At 37.8% G+C, this 21,869-nt stretch overlaps 1 protein-coding gene across 3 annotated transcripts in view; it reads left to right on the top strand.

Moving 5' to 3' along the window:
* Positions 1 to 21,869, top strand: part of tmem104 (transmembrane protein 104) — a 68,684-nt gene that overhangs the window by 33,535 nt on the left and 13,280 nt on the right. For all 3 annotated transcript variants that reach the window (XM_079837698.1, XM_079837696.1, XM_079837697.1), the window contains one exon: positions 11,377 to 11,470. In XM_079837698.1, the coding sequence (XP_079693824.1) occupies positions 11,377 to 11,470 (94 nt within the window). The remainder of the gene's footprint in view (positions 1 to 11,376; positions 11,471 to 21,869) is intronic.

Below are 21,869 nucleotides of genomic sequence, written 5' to 3' on the forward strand. Positions count from 1 at the left end.
TGGTGATTCTTGCCAAGCGGGGAAGGAGTTGTCGAGGAGGACTATGAAAAGATGTGGCAGATAAACTTAAAGGGAACGACGGGGAAGTAAATGCAGATAAAACAAACTCAGCCTTGGGTTAAGATCATGATATACCACGTCTGTAGCACACTTGACAGCTCTTTATATCTTCTGTAGGATATGCAAGGATGCACTTGTCACAATGCTGTAAACATAGCATAGTTGATGTCGCAGCGACAGTTCTGGTCCCAACTGCTTTTAAGTATCCCACAGCTGTCAGCACAGGCTTTAATGTGTCTCATTTTGCTATTAGCAGTGCTCGCTGCCAGAAAAATCCTATAGATTAACACTAAAGAGACCAAAATATCATAGACACTTGGACCAGTAAATAACCTAGTAAACCACCTAGAAAATACCCAGAGTTCCCCGGGAAACCACACACAGCCCTCAAAGGTTTGTGTCTTGTGCTCATTCAGGTTCTTATTTTGCTCTAGGCCATTATTTTTAATTACTTTTAATTTCCCATAAGTTTTTTCAATTTCTGCATGCTTAACTTCAGTCCACTGAACAGCTTGTGTGTTCACCGGGAGCTACCTGCTGGGTACAATATTGTTCTCGGTTTGGAAAAGCTGGTTATCTTGTCCAAGGACATTGCAGAATGATGTAATGGTCTTCCTCGGTGGGTGTCAGGACGAGGCTGTACGTGATTTCCATGAAATGAAATCCACAAGCACAACCGATGTCTCATTATCAAAACATCCTTCCGTATGTCACCCTGAACACAGAAGCTACTTGTTTGACCTTCATACCTCATGTTTGTTTGCCTGAAAGGGGTTCAGACTGCTGTTTGTTTGGCCATTTTAGATTTACACAAATATTTGTAGTACAAGTTTTGAGATGATGGCAGTGGATTTGATCGTTTATTGTACTTGAGCTTTACTATAGTGCTTGCCAGATGGAATACATGTTAAAATCTAATAAGTAAGAAACATTGAATTATTTGTAGCAGATTATTCTTTTTCTATTTTTTTTTATTTCAGTCACATTCTGAAGTCCTGACCTCTTTATTTATTAAAAAAAAAAACATTAGGTCCCCTGTAGGCAAGAGTAGGCAAGGTCTGAATGAATGTTGTTGTTTTTTTTACACGAGTACAGCCTTTTCCCATTGTATTGCCAATTATGAATATGAATACAAAACATGTTTCATGACACATGACCTTTTGTGATGCATGTTTAGGAATTTATTTGTTAAATGTTCTGGGTTTTTTCATTGTAGTTTATGTGCATTTATTTATTTTTTTCTCATTAATCCACCTTAAATGTGCAGTAAGCAATTTCTAAGAAACTGTTGTGCTGATATTTGAAATCAACCCTAACAAACACACTTCATTGCGTTGCCCCCAAAATGTGCAAACACACAAATGCAAGAGTGGATCTCTATCATAGCTGAAGCAAAGTAAAATATTGCTCTACGAAAATACAAAGTGAAGATGGCGATTTTGGTTTTGCCATGTTTCATATAACCAATCGCCAATGTTATTCACGTATAGAGCAGAAACGACACAAACTCTGCGTCCGTTTTCAGCCCTTCCCGCTTCGGTCCCTCTTGTGCTAGAAAGCTTTTCTAATAATAACGCGGGTCCTAAAGCTCTTGCCTTAACAATTCTTCTTTTCAACTCTTCTTCTTTTGATATTCCTCTCAGCTTTTCTCTTTTGTAATGTCTCTGTCATCTCTCTTTCTACAGTCTTTCTTCAAATCCTCCCCCGTCATGAGTGGACACGCCCCCTGCTGCTGATTGGTTACTAGTGTGTTGCGCTGCTTGATCCGATCCACTTTCTCACAAATCGCTTACTGCACCTTTAAGCAAGCTTGTCATGTTAAATGACAATGTTTAAAATGTTTAAATAACCCAAATTTAAAAAATAAAAATACATTAAGCTTATTTGTTGTACATGTAGGTTTCTAATCAACAGATTACATGTTCAAATACTGCATTTGTGAAACTTCAGCTATCACTTTTGTGCCCTTGAGCCTCAGCTTGCTCCAGGGGGACTGTCCTTATGACTTGACGTGGTGATGTGTGAAAGTCGTGCCAGCCTAGATCTTGACGAAAAAAAGATCCTATTCTCTTTAGCTTCTGTTGAACTGGACAAAACTGAGAGATCTATGGTTACAAGAAAACTAGGTGCTTTGGTGAACTTGACACAGTATTACAAAGTCATGAGAATTAGTCCTGCTCCTCAGTGGCTCCCACTGTTTTAGGAATATTTCAGCTTTGCTTCACACCATAGTTGCCAGTGTAATCATGCTGTAAATGACTCTAAATGGATGAATGGTTTCTTTTTAGAAATATATAGACATTATTTTACCAAAGGCCTTTAGGAGAGAGCTGTTGACCCACGAATAGCAGAGTAATGCAACTGTCCAGCCTTAATGAACACCGCCTGACTCACGACAAGCTCTTCCAAGGTGATTTATTGGCTCTGTGACTGTTAGAATACAGATTGTGCGATATGAATGAGAGTGAGGTGAGTTAGACCCATTACAACAGACTTGTTGATCATATTTAAAAGCTTTTCTTTGAGCCTAAATCTTGAGTTGGTGGTGTGTAAATGAAAGGGTTTTGAAAGAAGCTAATTGGTATTTATTGGTCTTAATTTTATTTTTAAATATGAATGTTCACTGTAGAATTTAGCTTGTACATTTGTGTTATTAAAGAAACGTTTTTAAAGCATGTGCTAGTCATTACGACTAATTTTTTTCAGGAGACAGGCTAAAATTAGATAAAGGACCAGTTACTTATCTAATGCATAAACTTCATATCTTTGTTAGTACGTAAAAAGATAAATATATGGCCCAACACGTCTATTTAATATTTATTTATTTATTTAATGTTTTTTTCTGTTAAGAAAAGTTATATTTGGAAAATGTCATGGATGGAGACCAATAAGGAAAAATGTTTCTGGAACAAAAAAATGTTGGTGGTCTTTTGGCCTTTCCTACTGTCAGATTTAAGCAGACAAAACCAATGACCTCTCCAAAGAGTCAGATACAGCATTGATTTTATGACACTTCCTGTCTTAATATGGAAATCCATTGGGACAAACAAATATTCATGTTTTTTGTTATTGTAAAGATCAATATGTAGGAAGATCTGTCTTGACAGCTTTCCAGGAGTTCTAGGCATATTTACTGCTTTTTATAAAATGTTTTGCTTGGTTAGTTTATTGAATCATCAAAAATCATTGGGGAGAGACTGTTTGAGTCAAAACATGAACCCTTGTTTCCATCATGGGAACTAGGGGCAATATCTGTTCCAGGCCGTGCCATGTTTTACCTTGGAATGATAATTTAAGCTCTTTTCATTGCAAATCTTTGAGGGCTTTTTTTTTTTTTTTACCGTTGTTGTGTATCATGAATTTGTATTATGTTTAAATCCTGTAGGGATGTGTGACGGTGAGGAAATTTTCCCACCGGATAATCGACGTGTGACAACACCAATAAAACCGCTAATTTTAAACCAAAAGTAAAATAAAACTTCACATACACACCGTAAATCTGTGCGGCCATGAATGAGTGCAAAATTGTGGGTTCATTAGCCTATTATTCTTAATGAAAAACACAACAACCAAACGGTACAATTATAACTCACTTAAATGGGCACTTTTACATTTGGTTTTGAAATCTTCCGCGATCATCTTGTCTGTCAGCTCTACGCTCGTGATGAATGAAATCTGACTCTTGCTGCATTTGTGCTGTGACTCTCGTTCGGCTCCCACTGTATTGAACAGAAACGTTCAGTTTTAAATTGTTGTTTCTGTTCTCCAACTGAACTAAATAATTTATTACTATAAAAATCAAAACGACGGTGGGGGCGGTGCCGTGGTGGGCATGTGATGTAACCGGTGTTTGGCCTGGACACCGGTAAAACCGGCAACACCGACTATCGCAGCAAGCCTAAAATCCAGGATTCAGTTTGTGCCAATATGCTGACCTCAAACCAAAACAATGCCTTATTTGCTTTTCTTACTTCTTGAAGAATGGATCAAGCTGTGGTTGCATTACTTTTTGTTTGTTTGTTTGCTTAGTTTCTTGAATACGTTTGGTACGCATCCATTTATTCATTAATTGAGCTCTTAATTGTGGCAGCTTATTGCAGCTCATTTTGGAAGTTAATGATGCTTCAGCCTGACAGATACAATGAGCTGAAAAAAGCGCAATTACGGTGTCATTATCGGTTCATAGTTTTTACACTGGCTTTGTAGCTTGTTTATTCTGCCTGCTGTGTGTTTTATTGAGTTATTTGCCTGTTTTACAGTAATGGCTTTAAATTTGAGGTCAACTGCAAGTCAGCGGTTTGTGGGAAGTTCAGGTACTGTAACATATAATGAGTATTGAAGTTTAATGTTCTCCTGTTCATTGAGTAAATGTGAAAAGGAAAGACATCCTGAATTAATTCTATGGTTTTCCATATTAGGACATAATATAACATTATCTGGGCTTTAGCAGGTCTCAAAATTCAACCTCAGATGAACAACAACGCATGCAATATTACAAACTAAATATAACAAAAATAAAGCCAAAATGGAGAAGCCATGTGTGACAGACTAAGTACACCTTATGGTTCATTTGCTTGTAGAGCCATATTTAGTAGCAATAACTTAGACTGATAAAGTCAAATAGAAAATTATTACTCTCATCGTTCTGGAGGAATTTTTGCCCACTTTTCTTTACAAACTTGCTACATTTCTTTGAGTTTTGTGGGTGTTTGTTTATGCACAGCTCTCTTAAGGTTCCGCCACAGAATTTCAATCTGATTTAGGTCTGGACTTTGACTGGGCCAGTGCAACACCTTGATTCTATTCTTTTTCAGTTGTTCTGTTGTAGGTTTGCTGGTGTTCTTGGGATCACTGTCCTGTTGCATGACCCAATTTTGAGTAAGCTTTAGCTGTCGGACAGGTGGCCCCATATATTTGATTCTAGAATACTTTGGTGTACAGAGTTCATGGTCGACTCAGTGACTGTGAGGTGCCCAGGTCCTGTGGCTGCAAAACCAGCCCAAATCATCACCCCTCAACCACCGTGCTTGAATGTTGGTATGAGGTGTCTGTGCTGATATGCTGTGCATTATGGCCAAACATCTCCACTTTGGTCTCGTCTGTCCAAAGGGCGTTGTTCTAGAAGTCTTGTGGTTTGTTCAGATGCAACTTTGCAAACCTAAGCTTTGCTGCCATGTTCTTTTTAAAGAGAAGAAGCTTTCTCCTGGCAACCCTTCCAAACAAGCCATACTTGTTCAGTCTTTTTCTAATTGTACTGTAATGAACTTTAACATTTAACATGATAATTGAGGCCTGTAGACTCTCAGGTGTATTTCATGGGTTTTTTGCATTTTCTCTGAGCAATGTACGGTCTGACCTTGGGTTGAATTTCCTGGGACGTCCACTCCTGGAAAGATTGGCAACTGTCTTGAATGTTTTCCTCTTGTGAATAATCTTTGTTAATGTAGAATGATGGACTTCAAATGTTTGGAAATGGCCTTGCAACCCTTCCCAGATTGATGGCAGCAACAATTGCTTCCCTAAGATCATTGCTAATGACCAGCAAACTGCCAAAACTTCTGCTTTTATAGAGTTGGTCATCCTTAGTCTGTCACACATGGCTTCTCCATTTTGGCCTATAGTTTTTGTTAAATAAATAAATGATGATACGCAGAATATGTCTCGTGTTGTTGTTATTTAAACAGTTGTGTCTCTTTTTATGTTATGTTATGTGTTTTAGTTTTGTTTTAGAGAGTTTAGTTAAAGAGAGTTTCAATTGATGGTTCGGTTCTGAGTATAAATGGTTAAATATCATTCTTTAATCTGTCCATTCTGTTAGCTGATGTAGTAGAAGCGTATCTGCTTTCCATTTGTTGATCCTGTCTAGAATGTCTAACAAAGATTAGCACTGGAGACAAATGCGACTGGGATCTTGACACTGTGGGGATTGCAAAAATAATCCCTTTTTTGCATGTTACTATCAGTTGAGTTATAATCCTGCATTCTGTGCCGCCACATGGGCTCACCCAGAGTCCATAGAGACAAATGTATACCCTAGAGCTGTCCACACTTGGTATGAAGTTAGGGGAGTACTTTAAAAAAAAAAAAAAACTGGCTTTGCCAGTATACTTTGCTCTGTATACTTTCAACAGACGATGACAGGTGTTATAGATCAGTTTCTGGAGTGCCACCTTGCCTAATTATGCAAGTGTGAAATATGTATTTTTGCAATTCCATTTGATGCCACAAGTTGCACAAAAAATAGTTTGTTTCCAAACAGGAAGCTCAAATGGTTCTTATATTATCTCAAAGATATTATCTCAGAGATTTGTTATCCTGAACCTTGGCGTGTTATGCCCTGACACTTTCAGCATCTCCTGGTGCCAAATAACGGTCACCGACTGTTGGTTTCATTTCACTCATATTGATGCGATAAGTCAAGTCCTGCTCTTCCGTCAAGCTTATCCACCTTTGCATTTTCTCATTAAATTTTTGGGTTTATCTCATTTCAGTCAAGTGTTGGTTTTAAATGAGCTCCGTATTGCTGAATTTGTTATCTGATATTGCTTTAGGAACATTACAGTCATCCGGAAGAAGATATCCATCTGTCAGAATATCCCAATGACCACAATTTTTGGCCAGCAAAAGGTCAAAATTCGAATGGAAATTGACTCTACGTTACCCAGAAACAATATTTTGGTCCCAAAAGATAAAATATATTAAGATTAACATTAGATGTGCATATTCTTTGTCAAGAGAGGGGAAAAAAATAGAAATATTCTGCAAGGAATTTTTGGACTAATATACTACTACTTGTACTACAGTATTTCCCTCTGTATGCATACAGTATTTACAATCTACAACCGGAGCACCCTAATATACAGTTTTTCGCACAATGCACTGGCAAGTAATATCAGACACAGGCTCCTTCATGACGCATTATTTCTTTGGACTGAACGTTTTTTAAATGTTTTTTTTTTTTTTTTTTACTCAGTTATTTAAAAAATAATAATAATTAAGCCATAATAATAATTAAGCCATTGAATGAAATCTATTTTGATTTCTGGTTAAAGAAACGAATTGTTTTTTCAGTGCTGTTTGCTAGCACTTCTGTGGCTTGGGGTTCATGCTTGGCTATTTTACACTATTAGAGTGTTAATGAGCTCTGTGTTCTGATAACAAGTACAGTATGTCACAGTGCCTCTCTGTCTCTCTTCATGTCATGTCTGAGTCACCCAGCACCCCACGGCTCTCGCTCTTTCTGCTTCCCCTGATGCCCTCTCTGCCTGGCCCTGTCCCTCCATTTCTCCCTTCACTCCTATCCATTGCCAAACTTCCTTCCTGTTGTCCTTTCCTGGCATGCGTTGTGCACCAGCGTGCCAATATTGCACCATTTTTACTATCAGCACCAACAACACTCGTAGAATGGGACAGGGAATGGAAATCCATTACTATCGCTCTGCCCTCCTGGCATGAGTGGACGAGCTCCTGTCAAGTTTCCAACATTTCTGCCAGCGTCCCTTTTCAAATCGGAAACTGCGGCATATGTTATAAGTTAGGCTTCGAATAAGAAGCTACAGCAAGCCTGGCCATCAGAGCTGAGACTGGGTGATGTGTTAGCTTAGACATTGCTTCCAATAAAGAAACTGTTCTGTTTTTAGGGGGGGGGGTTTCTGTTTTTTTTTGTTGACATGAGATTGCATTTGGTATTTTATGGCCATTCTGGGATGTAGGAGTTCTGCTCAGGAATATATATATTTATGGTTAGGATTGTGTGTTTTGCCAACCATCATGAAATGGTAGGGGCTGTATATTTTTGTGTGGTGGGAGTGATGAAGGCATGCACTTTGATATAACTCATGCAGATAGCAGTGCGTTATGGGAATTTATCAGTGCATTTCTTGCTCTTTTCTCCTATTATTTGCTTCTTTGGTTGTTCTCATGTGCCTTTTATATCCCTCATGCAAATAATGACTTTAATAGCTAATGAATAGTTGTCATTAACTATACATTATACATCTATACATTATTAACTTATTCCATTAAAGTATTATTGTCATTACTCACATTTATTGTTATTATTATTTGTTTGTTTATTTATAATAACACTTAAGGGATATTTCAAATCTTCATGAGTCCAAACCTTTTCCTGCTCAGCGTTTTAACTTCTGCCATATTGTTTCATGTCCCATTTCAACTCTTTAAATGAATGGCATATGAATTTAGAGCCTTCTGCTCTTTTGTCTTGTCCCTTCGGGGCTTTAGCTGTTGCCTCTCTGTCAGCTCTTTTATCAGGACAGACATTCGGGCATCATGATGGACTGTTATCTCACCCTCATCCTATCTGACAATACAAAAACCAAGACACTTCTCACCTCTCAAGATAAAGTATGAATGGTGTCATGATGATTTACAATTCACAGTTTAATGAGAGACATCCATCAATAATGTGCTGTGTATTAATTAGAACAAACTGCAGTGTGTTAAATTGAGTTTTTGGCTATTAATCTGACTCCACTGACTTCAATGGAGTCAGATTTATGGCCATAAACACAATTTAACACTGCAATTTTAATCAAAATGGAATCGGTTTACTTAAATACACATCATTGGTCTCATTGTGAATGAAAGGGGGGAGATTTTTATTCAACTGTGTTGGAAAACAGAACTTATCCGTATGCTAGTGGCCTGAAAAAACAAATCACCATATGCAAAACGGTGAGTAAGAGCTTCTGTAATGTACTAGAAAAGGGCAGATGAATCAGATTAGAGATTAGTTTTAAGAAATTACCACAGTGGTAAACAAAGACATGAGTCAGGAATATAAAAATGTATTTTAACCTCTTGCTTTAACAGTGGTTGGGTTTTTTTAATTTATGGAAATTTAAAGATCACGTCTAAAATAGACATGCAGTTTTAAGGTGGAAGGAAGGCATTTGCCTTGTTAGAACATGTATTTAGGACAGATAATTCCATGCCATAATTTAACAATGCTTTAAGATGATAACCAAACATGATGAGAAATCTTTTAAAAACACAAAAGGTTCATTTAAATGTGAGTAGTTGTGGAAGTAGTAGTGGTACATATCAGATCCAGAGTAATGATCCATGATTAGGTCCAGTTCTTATTGCATCTGTCTTTGAAGATGCTAAAGTCTGTAATATACATACCAAAGAGGCTAACACATCTCTCATCAACACTTGGGGTGTCACGATTCTCCAAATCCTTGATTCGATTAAATTTTCAATTCTAAGGTCACGGTTCGATTCGATTCTCGATTTTTACATTTATTTTTTTTAAAGCACAGGTTGCTGCCATTTTGCACTTTTATGCAATATAATATCTGACCTTTTTTCGCAATGTACCACCCTACATTGTCAAATTTATTTTAGTTAACATTTATTAACAACAATGTAAAACTTATAATATCAGTGTTCAGTCAATTGAAAACATAAGCAAAATAACCTGCCATCTAGTTTCTCTTTTGTAAGTGCAGTCTTCTTCACAGAAGATGATATTCAAGTTCACAACAAAACAAACAAAAACCGTAAAACAGCCATGTCCGTAGTCTTCTCTGAACAATTAAGTGTCTTAACAAACTATTTCCGAACAGTTGAACATATACCACACTGATAACTACTTTTTATCCCCTTAGAATGATGACTGTATTTTTTCATTCTTTCATGTTCTTCCTAAAGACGGATATGTTGTTTAGAGCTGCTCTTTGAGTTGTCAAACATTTTTTGTATAATAGAACAAGACAATACAACTGTAATAATTTTCTTAAAGAGGAATATGGAAAGAGAACTGCTAAACTATTGCTAAAATACTGTAGTCAAGGCGACTAAATGTGCGCTGATCAGACCTTCAATAACTTTCTCCTTTACATTATTGTACATGGAGGGAATCACCGTAGCTGTGAGATGCGTTCTGCTTGGGATTTAGTAGCGTGGTTCTAGCGCGCAAATTAAATGCCTAAAACCAGAGATCGTGACACTCTTAATCAACACTCAACCCAATGCAGTTTATTAGAAATGAGTCCTGTATCTACGTGCCTACACAGAAGCATTTTTTTGTGTACCATGAGCATGAGCAGTCCCATGCAGACTCTGTGATAGGGATGTGACAGTGAGGACATTTTCTATGCTCTAAGCTGGACAGTGGAGTTTTTCCTTCTTTTCCACCCTGCTTTTAAATCACTTATGAATGCCCATGTGCATTTTAATTTAGCTTTCTAATTAGCGGCAGTTCGGGGGCCGCAAGCGCTCTTGAATGGTGGGTTCATTATTATTCTTGATGAAAAACACAACAACAAAACAGCACAATGACAAACTCACTTATATACAACAGAACTTTTATTAACAAAAGGAATAAGCACGGCAGCCTCATTCTTGTGGTGCGCTTGAAGTGCGTGCGTGCGTGCGTGTGTGTGTGTGTGTGAGTGAATTAGAAGCGTTACCTCCAGATGCTGCCGCCTTCATTAGGCAAAGTTTACGGACTCATTACTGTTTGCAGGTTCCCTATTAACAAAGGGTTTAAATGCCACGGGGGACAACTGGTATAACGGTCGGGCTGTCCAGCTGAGCACTGTGTAATACCGGTAACTACAGTACAGTACAGTCAGGATGGTCAACTCTGATTGGCTTGCGTTTTCACCGCCAACAGTACCCTTACTTGATAGGCTTGATGTATGCGGGAAAGTAGCGATCAACACCATTCTCGGCTGAAAAAGAAAGCGACCCAGTAAACAACAATTGAGGACACACATCAGATCTTGTTCTTGCTTCTCGGCATGTGGCTGTTTGTCACAAGAGAACAGTTTTGTTTCAGCTGTATATTAAAAAATTGTGCCTTGTGTGTTGTCATTCCTCTTGTAGCACGAGCAAGTGACGATTCTCTGTCAACTAATCAATGTTCTGCAGTGAGTCTAGCTCCACCTTTAAGTACCGGACTACTGTGCTAGGTACCCCAATGGAAGGGTCCCAAAAAAGTGGTACGGTTCGATATTTTGGGACCATTTACAACTTCTGACAATCGAAATGTAAATAATTGTGTACTGTACCGCTCACTGGAAACAAGCCATTCATTTATGACCAGAATAGGCATGTCTACTAGTTTTGGCCATTTAGTAGTGCAGTTGGTCTGTCTACGTGAGATGTTCATTTTTGTAGGATATTCTACTGTGTACCATGTGAAACCGCGTTTGCTAGTTATTTAAAGGTCAACATACCACAGAATGTCTATTGAGATCTACCTCGGTCTCCTACTTGACTTGATTTTTTTTTTAAATGGTTTTCATTGATTTGATTTGTTTTCTGTATTTTTTTCCATTTCAGGCTACCTTCACACTGTGTTTGGGGCCCTTCACCTTTTTTAATGCACAGAAGACCAAATACCTCCAGATCATCACCTCTGTAATGAGATGGATTGGTAAGTTGCTTAGTATTTTTTTTTTTTTTTTTGCAGTATACAAATAATGTTTTTGTTATTAGAAGCGTAGGCAAAAAAACGTAGGCTATTGTATTCAAGATGTATTATATAGACAAAATAAATGTTGTTGGGAAGGCTTCAGAAATATCTGTAAAGGATAAGTGCATTAAGTGAATCTATATATTGATCGATCTATCGTTTGTTATATTTATCTAGTTCTATTTAGAACTATTTATCTTGCCTCTTAAAGGTACGCCATCATGGTTAGTACATTGTTCCCCTCCTCTGCAGTGTAGCTAGGGTCTGTCCATCATAAATGTGTCCCGCTCCATGTCTCCTCCTTCTTTCTCCCTCATACTTCAGCCTGACCGCCTAGACATGCCGTCTCAGGCGTGATTGGGCAGTCAGTTACCAGACGCCAGGCCCAAAATAAAACCGCCCATCCTCACCGGCCGTTCAATTCGCAGCCGCACTGAATTGTGGCTCCTGCTCCCATGTGCATGCGGTGGTGAAATGAACATACAATGTACAAAGAACACGTATTCTTGCGCAAATATTCTCAGTGCTCACAGAGCTTCAAAGAACCAACCATATGCCCTTTTGCTCACCTTCTCTCCTCTTCGTCTCATTGATTCACAATGAGACGTGAATGAGAGTCAATGGCGGTTTTCCTAACAGGCAAAAAATAAAGGCAGTTGTTCTAACTCAATTTATGTATCAAGAAATATATAGCCGGACTGCAGAAATCTGCTGATTAGCATGTGCACCCATATTTCTGCCATCTGTGTTTTAATCTATTGCCCATTTAAGGGCACTATAACCTGAGGGGTGAAGTAGCACATCCTGCTTGCTTCAGCAACATATACTGCTGAATGCAGGTGATGAACTTCACAGCAGTGCTGTAATTTCTCAAACTGTTTTTCCGCAACGTTTTCATGTCCTTTTAGTCATTTGAATCAATATGGGGTCATTTGCACAGTGTATGTATTATGTATGATTCCACTCGATCAGGAAAGACATCACTAGTCTAGCTGGTTGCGGTTTGCTTTTTGCTTTGCATTGCAGTTTTTTCTCTTTTTGCAGGAATATATAATGGGTGTCCTGTGGTCATCATTTTGTATGTGTGCTACTCTTATCTTTCTCTATTGCTGTTTTTCCTTCGTCTGTTCTGATCCTCCAAAGAGCTGAAGTAATTATTTGATAATGCATTCTTCTCATTTGAGTCTATAGTGTGATTTAGAGCCATTCAGATCTATGAACTAGGGTATCTGCGAGCCCTAAAGTATTAAAATGTCTTAAATTCACTCTTTAAACTACGGGCTGTAAAAAAATCTTAAATATCTTTAATATAAAAACTAATTTTACAACATAACATTGAATATAATACCATTTCTTCTAAAAAAAAAAGAAAAAATTCAAGGTTTTATTTTTATCAACTATGTTTCCCATTACTAGCCATCATATATTTAATATATTTGTTATTTAATATATGTATTATTGCACAATGTGTATAATATACACATCAGTACCTTCTTTTTTATTTTAATATTTAGACATATTTTAAAGAATCAACTAGTTTGTACAAGGTTATTCAGATGTTCTGCAAGGGTTACTTGTTAATCAGTCTCCCAGGCAGAACAAAATTGATTCGCAGACAAAACAAACAAAACATGTGCCCTCATCATTAAGAAAACAAACAAAAAGGCAACAAATGAAAATCTTTTCTAAGCTTTAGACCAGAATTAATGTGATCCAGGAATAGTCAAGGGTTTTAGTTCCCTTTCTATGACTCTCATTAACATAAACATTTGGACATTTAATGTGCAGAGTGATCCATGAACGATCTCAGTTTGTAAATATAGCTGCAAGCAGCAATACCGGGGCCAAGCGCAAAGAAGACAATACATGCCAAAATATGCTGGCAATGTCAGATCAACTGCAGCAATGAGCAATTAAAGACCTATTAAGGTGATTTTAGGCAAAATAGCTGTAAAATGATAAATACAGTCAATAATAATGATTTAATGATTTATCACTTTTAACCAATAGGTGGCCAATTACGAAATTGATGTGGTGTGGTCAGAATAAGGGAGTAATGACACATGCAAAGATTGGTGTTAATATATCAAAGCAGGGTGTCAATATAGTGTCAATATGTCATTGCAGAGATATAGCCTCAAGAGGCCATTTCATTATAAGTATGGACCACATGGCGGTGCTGTTTTGAAACCTTTTAAGTACCTTAAAGGCATGGTGCTGATGGCACATACCAAGTTTCGTAATGATACACCAATTCATTTGTAAAGCATAGCATTTTATATCATAATACTGCATTGTAGTCAATGGGAATTTAATGTTTTGTTCTATTATAGCGCCACCAAGAGGCACAATCCTACCATTTTTTTTAAATGTCCTTGCAGTGAGCCCATACATGTCTGTGTCACACATTTTGGTGAAAATATCTTGTTTAGTTTTGGAGTTATAGACATTTATATGAAAAAACACATGAAAAATGACTGACACCTGACTTTGATTGGATTTTACACCCCCTTACTATCAATATTTTGACATTTGGGCATTGTCATATAGCTTTCGACCTATGTTTTCGAACTTCTGACGCTGGTTTCGCCTCGATCGGACTAGCGGTTTCGAAGATATCAGCTAATGTTTTTAAAGCGCTAAATTACAACGCTGCACAAACCATACGCCGAAACCTAGCAAGTCTGGTATCATTGGACTCGGCGAGGATTCAGGAGACAAAAAAAGTAACTTGCATGAAAATAAGTCAATCTCACCTAAAGTTATAAGCACTTGAAAAAAAAAATTCTACACTAGGTGGCGCTGTTTCGAAACTTCTTGAGCTCATTCAGGGCATCATGTTGATGACCCAAACCGAGTTTCGTAACAATCCGTTCATGTGTTCATAAAATACAGCATTTTAGCACATAATTCAAAATGTCCGACAGCCAAAACGAAACCACTTTTATGATTTTTGGACAAACGGTTCAAAAGTTATAAGCAAAAACAGCCATTTTTTTGTATCTCCGGACCAGTAGGTGGCGCTGCGCCGAAACGCTGCATGTTGCCTCAGGTCATGCTTGCAATGATATGTACCTAGTTTGGTTTGAATACGATAAAGCGTTGCGGAGATATTGCCTTAAGTGTGTTTTTGCAAGCGTTACGTAAAATTTGTTTGCGCGTTTATCGAAAATGATTTGACGAATCCACTTGAATTCCATGTTTTTTTGTCAGCATGGTCTGAAGATGATCTGGTTAAATTTTCGTGCAAATCGGATTAACCGTCTAGGACGAGTTCGCAAAAGTAGGTTTTTCGGAAAATTCAAAATGGCAGGACATTTTTTATGACGGAAAATGACGTCATAGGGTGCAATCGAATAGAGTGCGGAAGTAATGACGTCACTTTGTAGGCCAAAACACGGAAGTGAGTTAGCATTTTAGCCCTACCGGTTCCCTCGCCCTAAAGTCTATGGGTTTTTTGAATGGGTTTTTGCTAAATCGCCTGAAATAAGGTCTGTGGTTAACAAAGCCTCTAAATATTTTCACGTTTTGATCTATGACATAAAACACATTAGTTAAAACCTGCTTGTGATTTTTTTAAACTTTATTGTGTCTTAAAAACGATGGTTGCTAAAAGGGACTACATCCTTTGGCGGGGACTTTAGACGTCATCGTGACAAACAGGCAATCTCTCACTAGCCCGCGTTTCAGCCTAAGAATGAAGAACTTATGTGGCGTGAATAAATCGCGTTATTCGCGCAAAGTTGGATGCTTGAACATTTGGAGTTTACTCTCTTCACATGTTTGTCTCGTTGAGAAATGGCTGACATGGGCTGTGTTTACACGTCTTTTTGTGTTAAAATCTACTGTTAATGTGTGACAACTTAGTTTTAAGACTTTTCAGTCGATAATGTAGTTGTTTAAAGCTCAAATCTGTGGTTTATTTATAAGAGTGCCTATTTAAACATTTTATCTGGTGTTATCGGAGTTGTGAGCTCCAGTGAGTCAGCGGCGGTCAGCGCTTGTTTAGCCGGCGAGAGTTGACTTTCCTCGGCTAGTCCTTCTGACGTCTGCCGCTGGCTCTGATGTCTCTGTGGCGTCTCCAGCTATAATTAGTCTTGTGGAGATTTAACGGCCCATATTTGCTCTCATGGATCTATAATTTGTTCCCTGGCAAATCGTTTAGGCTGAGTGCAAAGATAAGTTTCATTACTTGTTTATTTTTAGGCTATAACTGTACTTTACCGTTGTAAGTTAGCCGACTAGCACTGACTTTGAATGTTTGACTGAATTGTTTGCTTTATTTCATGTGTAGCTTATTATACGTTTTGTATTATTGATCATACATAAACTTGCATTTAACAAAAAGAGACTGGGTTGTGTTTCATGTCATTTAATGTTATCACAGTGATAATCATATTGTCTGAAAAAACATTAACAAAAGATAAATCTCAGACAGGCACGCATAAACAAAATTAGTTTCTAACATTTTTGGAAAAAACGAATGGGCAATATTTCTCATGAAAAAGTGGATAAGTGTTCATACACAGCGCAGATCATACTGAGCGAGCGTGCTTTTAAATAAAGTTTGAGGAAGCTTGATGATGACGTTGATCCGCGACCATGGTGTGCTGTAGTTCGTTTATAGCCTACCGTTAGCATTTTATATCTGACGGCTTTATTTGGGCTTCAAAATGTATACATTTTGGATTAACTTGTAAAGATTATCTTGGTAGATAAAACGTGTAAGGCAGGGCTCTACGCTAACAATTTTCTTGAGGAGCACTTGTGCTCCTAATTAAAAAAAAATTAGGAGCACAGTCAAAAATTTAGGAGCACTTTCTGATCAATAACACGTATTCCAATTATAACTTTCCCATTACAGGACGATCTTTGTCCCTTTAATTTAATGTCAGGGGCATTTTTACCATTATAAGAGCAATGTTTTCTAATCTTATTAAATGTATGCATCATCTTTTGTCAATTTCTTCAATTAAAATAGAAAAGTTGTTTTTAAAATGTTAATTTAAACAAATTCAGTTAGAGCAATAAGACACAACCAGACTGTTACCAATCTAATTAAATCAGCATCAAAAGTAGAAGTGGCACAGAAGCTTTATCTGAAATGGTGTTTAGATACATTTACATGCAGCTCATGGGTAAATAATGTTGTATAAATGTTTTAAATTTTTGAATTTAGAAATAGGCTATGTACAAGTTAAACTTAAACTTAGTTAAAATATTTATATTTTAAATAAAAAGTCCATGCAAAGTATAAATATGAAAATAAAACAGCCAGTAGGGGGCGTCAAGTCTATGTGGGAGTCATTGATTCAATCGTTCAAACGCAGATTCATTTGATCAAACCGCTTGGAGATGCACAACTGGTGTAGTTTTTCACGAAATAAACAGTATTGTGGCTAAAACGTTGTTACTTGATATCAACTTGTCTATTGGACTTTTTTTACAAGATCAGTATCACATTTGCAATCATGCCAACAATCCGTAACTTTTGGCGCTCTGGCGCTAATGAACAGAAATGCACGCGTCTTGCGGAAGAACACTGCAGAAGCCGGAGCTACTTCTCTATGGCGAGTCACACAGGGACTGTGCTCCTCCGCAGCGCTGCGAACCAAACTGGAATTGAATAGTCAGAATATAAACACTTATTGTATGTGTACCGTAGTGATTCAGGGTAAGATAAAAACACGGTTTGGAAAATGGATTCATGATGTACTCACTCATATGCATCTAGTCATTTTTAAACACAATAAATGTTATGGACTGCAGCTGATAAAGATTAAATCAAGAACTCATACAGGAGCGTTTTTAAAGTATTTTTTATTAATTCATTTTGGTGGCATTTTTGCCCCAAGCCCCTGTTAATTTCCGACCTTGTTTATGATAATCCCAATGTGGTATTTCTAGTTAAGTTTGGCTGCAAAGAAACATCAGCGCGAGGCGTCTGGTAAGTGCATGGCCGCGTCACACCCGTTTCACCCATAGACCGTGGTTTCACCTTTTAATCTGTGAAGTGTTAGTCCGTCGCACACGTTTTTTGCACATGCTCCGCTGACAGAAGGCATGAAAAGCAGTTGATTGCAGCACGAAACGTAACAGTTGCTCAGTCAGTCAGTGTTTCTAGTTTTTATTCCGATTATACATATTCATGAGAAGCAATCGGGTCACTCGCACCGGTGCGCCTAAATATTTTTTCGCAGTCGCACGCAGTAATTTTCAGCCAAAATGGTCGCTATGTAGAGCCCTGTAAGGGTCATAACTCTTTGTTGAACACAGATCTTATTTTTTGCGATTTTCCAAAAGTCTATGGGGAAAATGAATGGCTTTTTGATCGAGGGAACCCATGCGCCGCTAACTTCCGGGTTGGCCTACAAAGTGACGTCATTACTTCGGCACTCTATTGTCCTGAGCCAAAGAATCAGAGGAAAAAAGAATTTTGTTTCTAGCCCTTATGGTTCAAAAGTTATTAGCATAAACATGAGTCAAATTTTGGACTGATGGTGCAGCTAGAGGGATTGAGTTAGAGACTCCAAATTTGCTATGTTAAAGCAGCACTAGGTAACTTTTCAACCTTCATAATATATTTTCAAAACTCTTGTGATGATACATCGACTTACAATAGGTTGAATGACACGTCTGCCATAGCCTGACGGGGTCTGTATCGTTTTTAATCGTACTTTTAAACTTCGGGTTTCGGGTAGTAACCCGAGAACAAAAAGAACTACAAAATTAGACTGCTTTACGGCATATACGTCACTTCCACCACCATCCCCACTTCCTTAAATTCGGACGTGCGTGAAAAAATCGCTCGCAAATCATTTGTTTGCCGAATGTTATAGTCATGGCCGAAGCAGCACAGAAAAATAAAAAAGCAAAGGTTTTGTCTGAGGAAAGCAAAAAGAGGAAACGAGAAAGTGATCGGATTAAAGGCAGGACGAGGATCAACATTGGCCAGCGTTTGCTCGTTGACGTGAGCTGAAGGAGGAGGGGCTACATTCTTGCAAGTAAATACGTAATGCATACAAAATCATATTTTAGGATTCCTAACATGTCTGTGATATTTGTTTATTTGTCTTTCCTCAAGCTTTAATGCAAATCGATTTTTCGAATTTGCAGATTCATCTATGGTAGCTTGATATTATAATATTGACGATATATGGTTATTACCTACCACTCAAACATTGAATTGAAGTATCATATAGATTCTGTAAAACGGTAACCAATAGACTAGGCTACTATAATGACGCTGGCTTGTAAACGTGAGCATCGCGATCATTTGGCGTTTGAAAAAAATAAAACCCATGAAATTGTATTCATATGACATGCTGAAACATATGCCACTGTACCTGGGATGAAGACATTTCACACGCGACGCAAGCAGAACACCTGCATGTGAACTCCTGCAGAGTTCAGGGCTATCATAGTTGTCATGTCAACAAATGCTCGTGCGATGCATCCCCTGATGTAGAGTGACCGTTTACGACAGTAGTAGAGGACAATACTGTTTCACAACTGTAGGGGGAGCCCGAGAGCAAAAGTTACCTAGTGTGGCTTTAACACTTCAGACTGTCCTCTATGAGTGTGCCAAATTTCATATATTTCCCGCAAACGGTTCTATGGGCTGCCATAGACTCCCATGGCGGAAGATGAATAATAATAATAATAGGAACGCTAACGGTTTCAATAGGTGCCTTCGCACCTTCGGTGCTTGGCCCCTAATTAATGGAAAAAACAGTCCTATCCATGTTAATGGAACTTACAAGTCAAGTGAAAATGACTAGTTTACCATAGACCCACCTCAGATTGAGCCACTGGTATTTATCCCTGAAGAGGAAACCAGGTAGAGAACAGCCGTCATATCTAATAGAGATGTACTCGAAGCCTAAATCTAAATTCAGAAAGGCGCACAAAATGAAAAACGCATTCTTATATGACTTATAATGTGAAGATAGTAAGGAGAGATGACTGACAGGACGATATCGGATGATTTGGTGCTCAACAGATCCTGAGCATCATTGACAAAAAGCTTATCTTTAAAAATGTGTGGTCAATACCGCCGCTCCCTATACACCGAGTACACGTGGCTGCAAATTCGAAAGTGATTTCAATACCTTGCATATTGAGAACGGCTTCCTGATGCCTGCAAATTATATAGAATATAATTGCGAGAGAATGCGAAAGCATTGAAATATATTTTTTCCTCATATCTAATTTTTTCCCCCCATCACCCTGTCCCTTTAAGGGTCTCTGTAGAATGCGTCATTTCCTTTCCGAACATAGTATTCTGCTTCAGGCCCTGATATCTAATATACAGTTAAGATGCGTTTAGTTTGTAGTATATTTCTGCACAGACATTATAATGACCAACATTTGCACCGAATATAAAGTGTTTTTTTATTTTGTAAGCAGTCTTGAAATAGTTACAAGAAAAACTTATTATGCAGCTCTCTGGAATACTTGATTCTGATTGGTCAGTTGCTGCATTCTGTGGATAGATATTTTTTAATAATGATGCTAAACTGTATATTTTACTGTTGTCCATGGCACCTAATTTCTACAGATCTGTACTAGTCTCGCATAACTCCACAGCCTTTTTCTTCCCACATAATACAATCATTTGATCTCAAATCAATATCTCATGTCCATTTAATTTATTTTGTAATAACAGGGAGAATGTACTGTCAAGCAGTCATTATCCCAAAATAAACCTCTTTAGAGTGATACAAGATGCTCATGCTCATGCCCTGGCCACAGTCTTAGTGTTTATTTTGTAATATGACCAGTTGACCGTACTTTTATTCATTATATGCTGTGTTTACTAACCGATTAATCACATAGATGGAGAGATAGAGAGATAGATATATACATATTAGATGCACTGATGTATCGGCCGCCGATATTTATCGGCTATAGCATGAAAAAGGCAGATATAACAAACCGATGGTTTATTAATGAAGGCACTGAGCTGTATAATGTCTGTTGCATAATCCAAGATAATAATGTTATATTCCTGCTGTGCTGCTGTCTGCGTTTTAATGTTAATCAAACAACAAAAGATCAACAAACAAAAAAATCGCACCCTACTCTTGACTAAATAACTTTTGTAACTTTCATAAGGATTAATTTCCGCGAAGCGAAAAACACAGTTGGAATCCAGTCATAAAAATGGAATTTACTGAATAACATGGAATGTCACGGAATTTGTCAAAGTTTTGATGAATAAATAAAACATAGGTCAGTACATTTAAATCAAAACGCGATATATACTAGTGTCTGTGAATATTAAGCCACAAAAAGACTGTTTAAATATGAATCCTGCATGTTTCTGTGTGTGTCTGTGTTAATGAATGGCGCAGACGTGTGGTTTAATTTACCTCACACACACTGAAACTCAGTGTTTTTCAGCCTCTGTCACCTCAATATACGAGGACATGACTTCATGAACCTCATCTCGGGTCACTTCATGAGCATTTTACCATTTCATTTATTTATGTTATGCTGAATGTTAAATGTATCCAGTCTATGTTCATTAGAAATGATTTGATAATGCAGCAATAAACTAGCTAGCTGATTTAAAACATGATCAAAACACTATCTATTTTAATGACAAACTTTCAATTAAGAGGGCAAGTGACAAATATCGGTATCGGAATCGGTCAATAATTCTTTGTTAAAATCTGTATCGGCCCCAAAAAATAATATCGGTGCATCCCATATACATAATTCCCTCAGTGTTTTCTATCATCCATATCCCTATGTTTTCTTCCACATTTTCTCTTTCTCATATATACAGTGAGGAAAATAAGTATTTGAACACCCTGCTATTTTGCAAGTTCTCCCACTTGGAAATCATGGAGGGGTCTGAAATTGTCATCGTTGGTGCATGTCCACTGTGAGAGACATAATCTTTAAAAAAAAATCCAGATATCACAATGTATGAATTTTTTAACTATTTTTAAATATAAGTATTTGAACACCTGAGAAAATCAATGTTAATATTTGGTACAGTAGCCTTTGTTTGCAATTACAGAGGTCAAACGTTTCCTGTAGTTCTTCACCAGGTTTGCACACACTGCAGGAGGGATTTTGGCCCACTCCTCCACACAGATCTTCTCTAGATCAGTCAGGTTTCTGATCTGTCGCTGAGAAACACGGAGTTTGAGCTCCCTCCAAAGATTCTCTATTGGGTTTAGGTCTGGAGACTGGCTAGGCCACGGCAGAACCTTGATATGCTTCTTACAGAGCCACTCCTTGGTTCTCCTGGCTGTGTGCTTCGGATCATTGTCATATTGGAAGAACCAGCCTCGACCCATCTTCAATGCTCTAACTGAGGGAAGGAGGTTGTTCCCCAAAATCTCAC

This window comes from Gobio gobio (assembly GCF_949357685.1).
Source record: "Gobio gobio genome assembly, chromosome: 1".
Lineage (NCBI taxonomy): Eukaryota > Metazoa > Chordata > Actinopteri > Cypriniformes > Gobionidae > Gobio > Gobio gobio.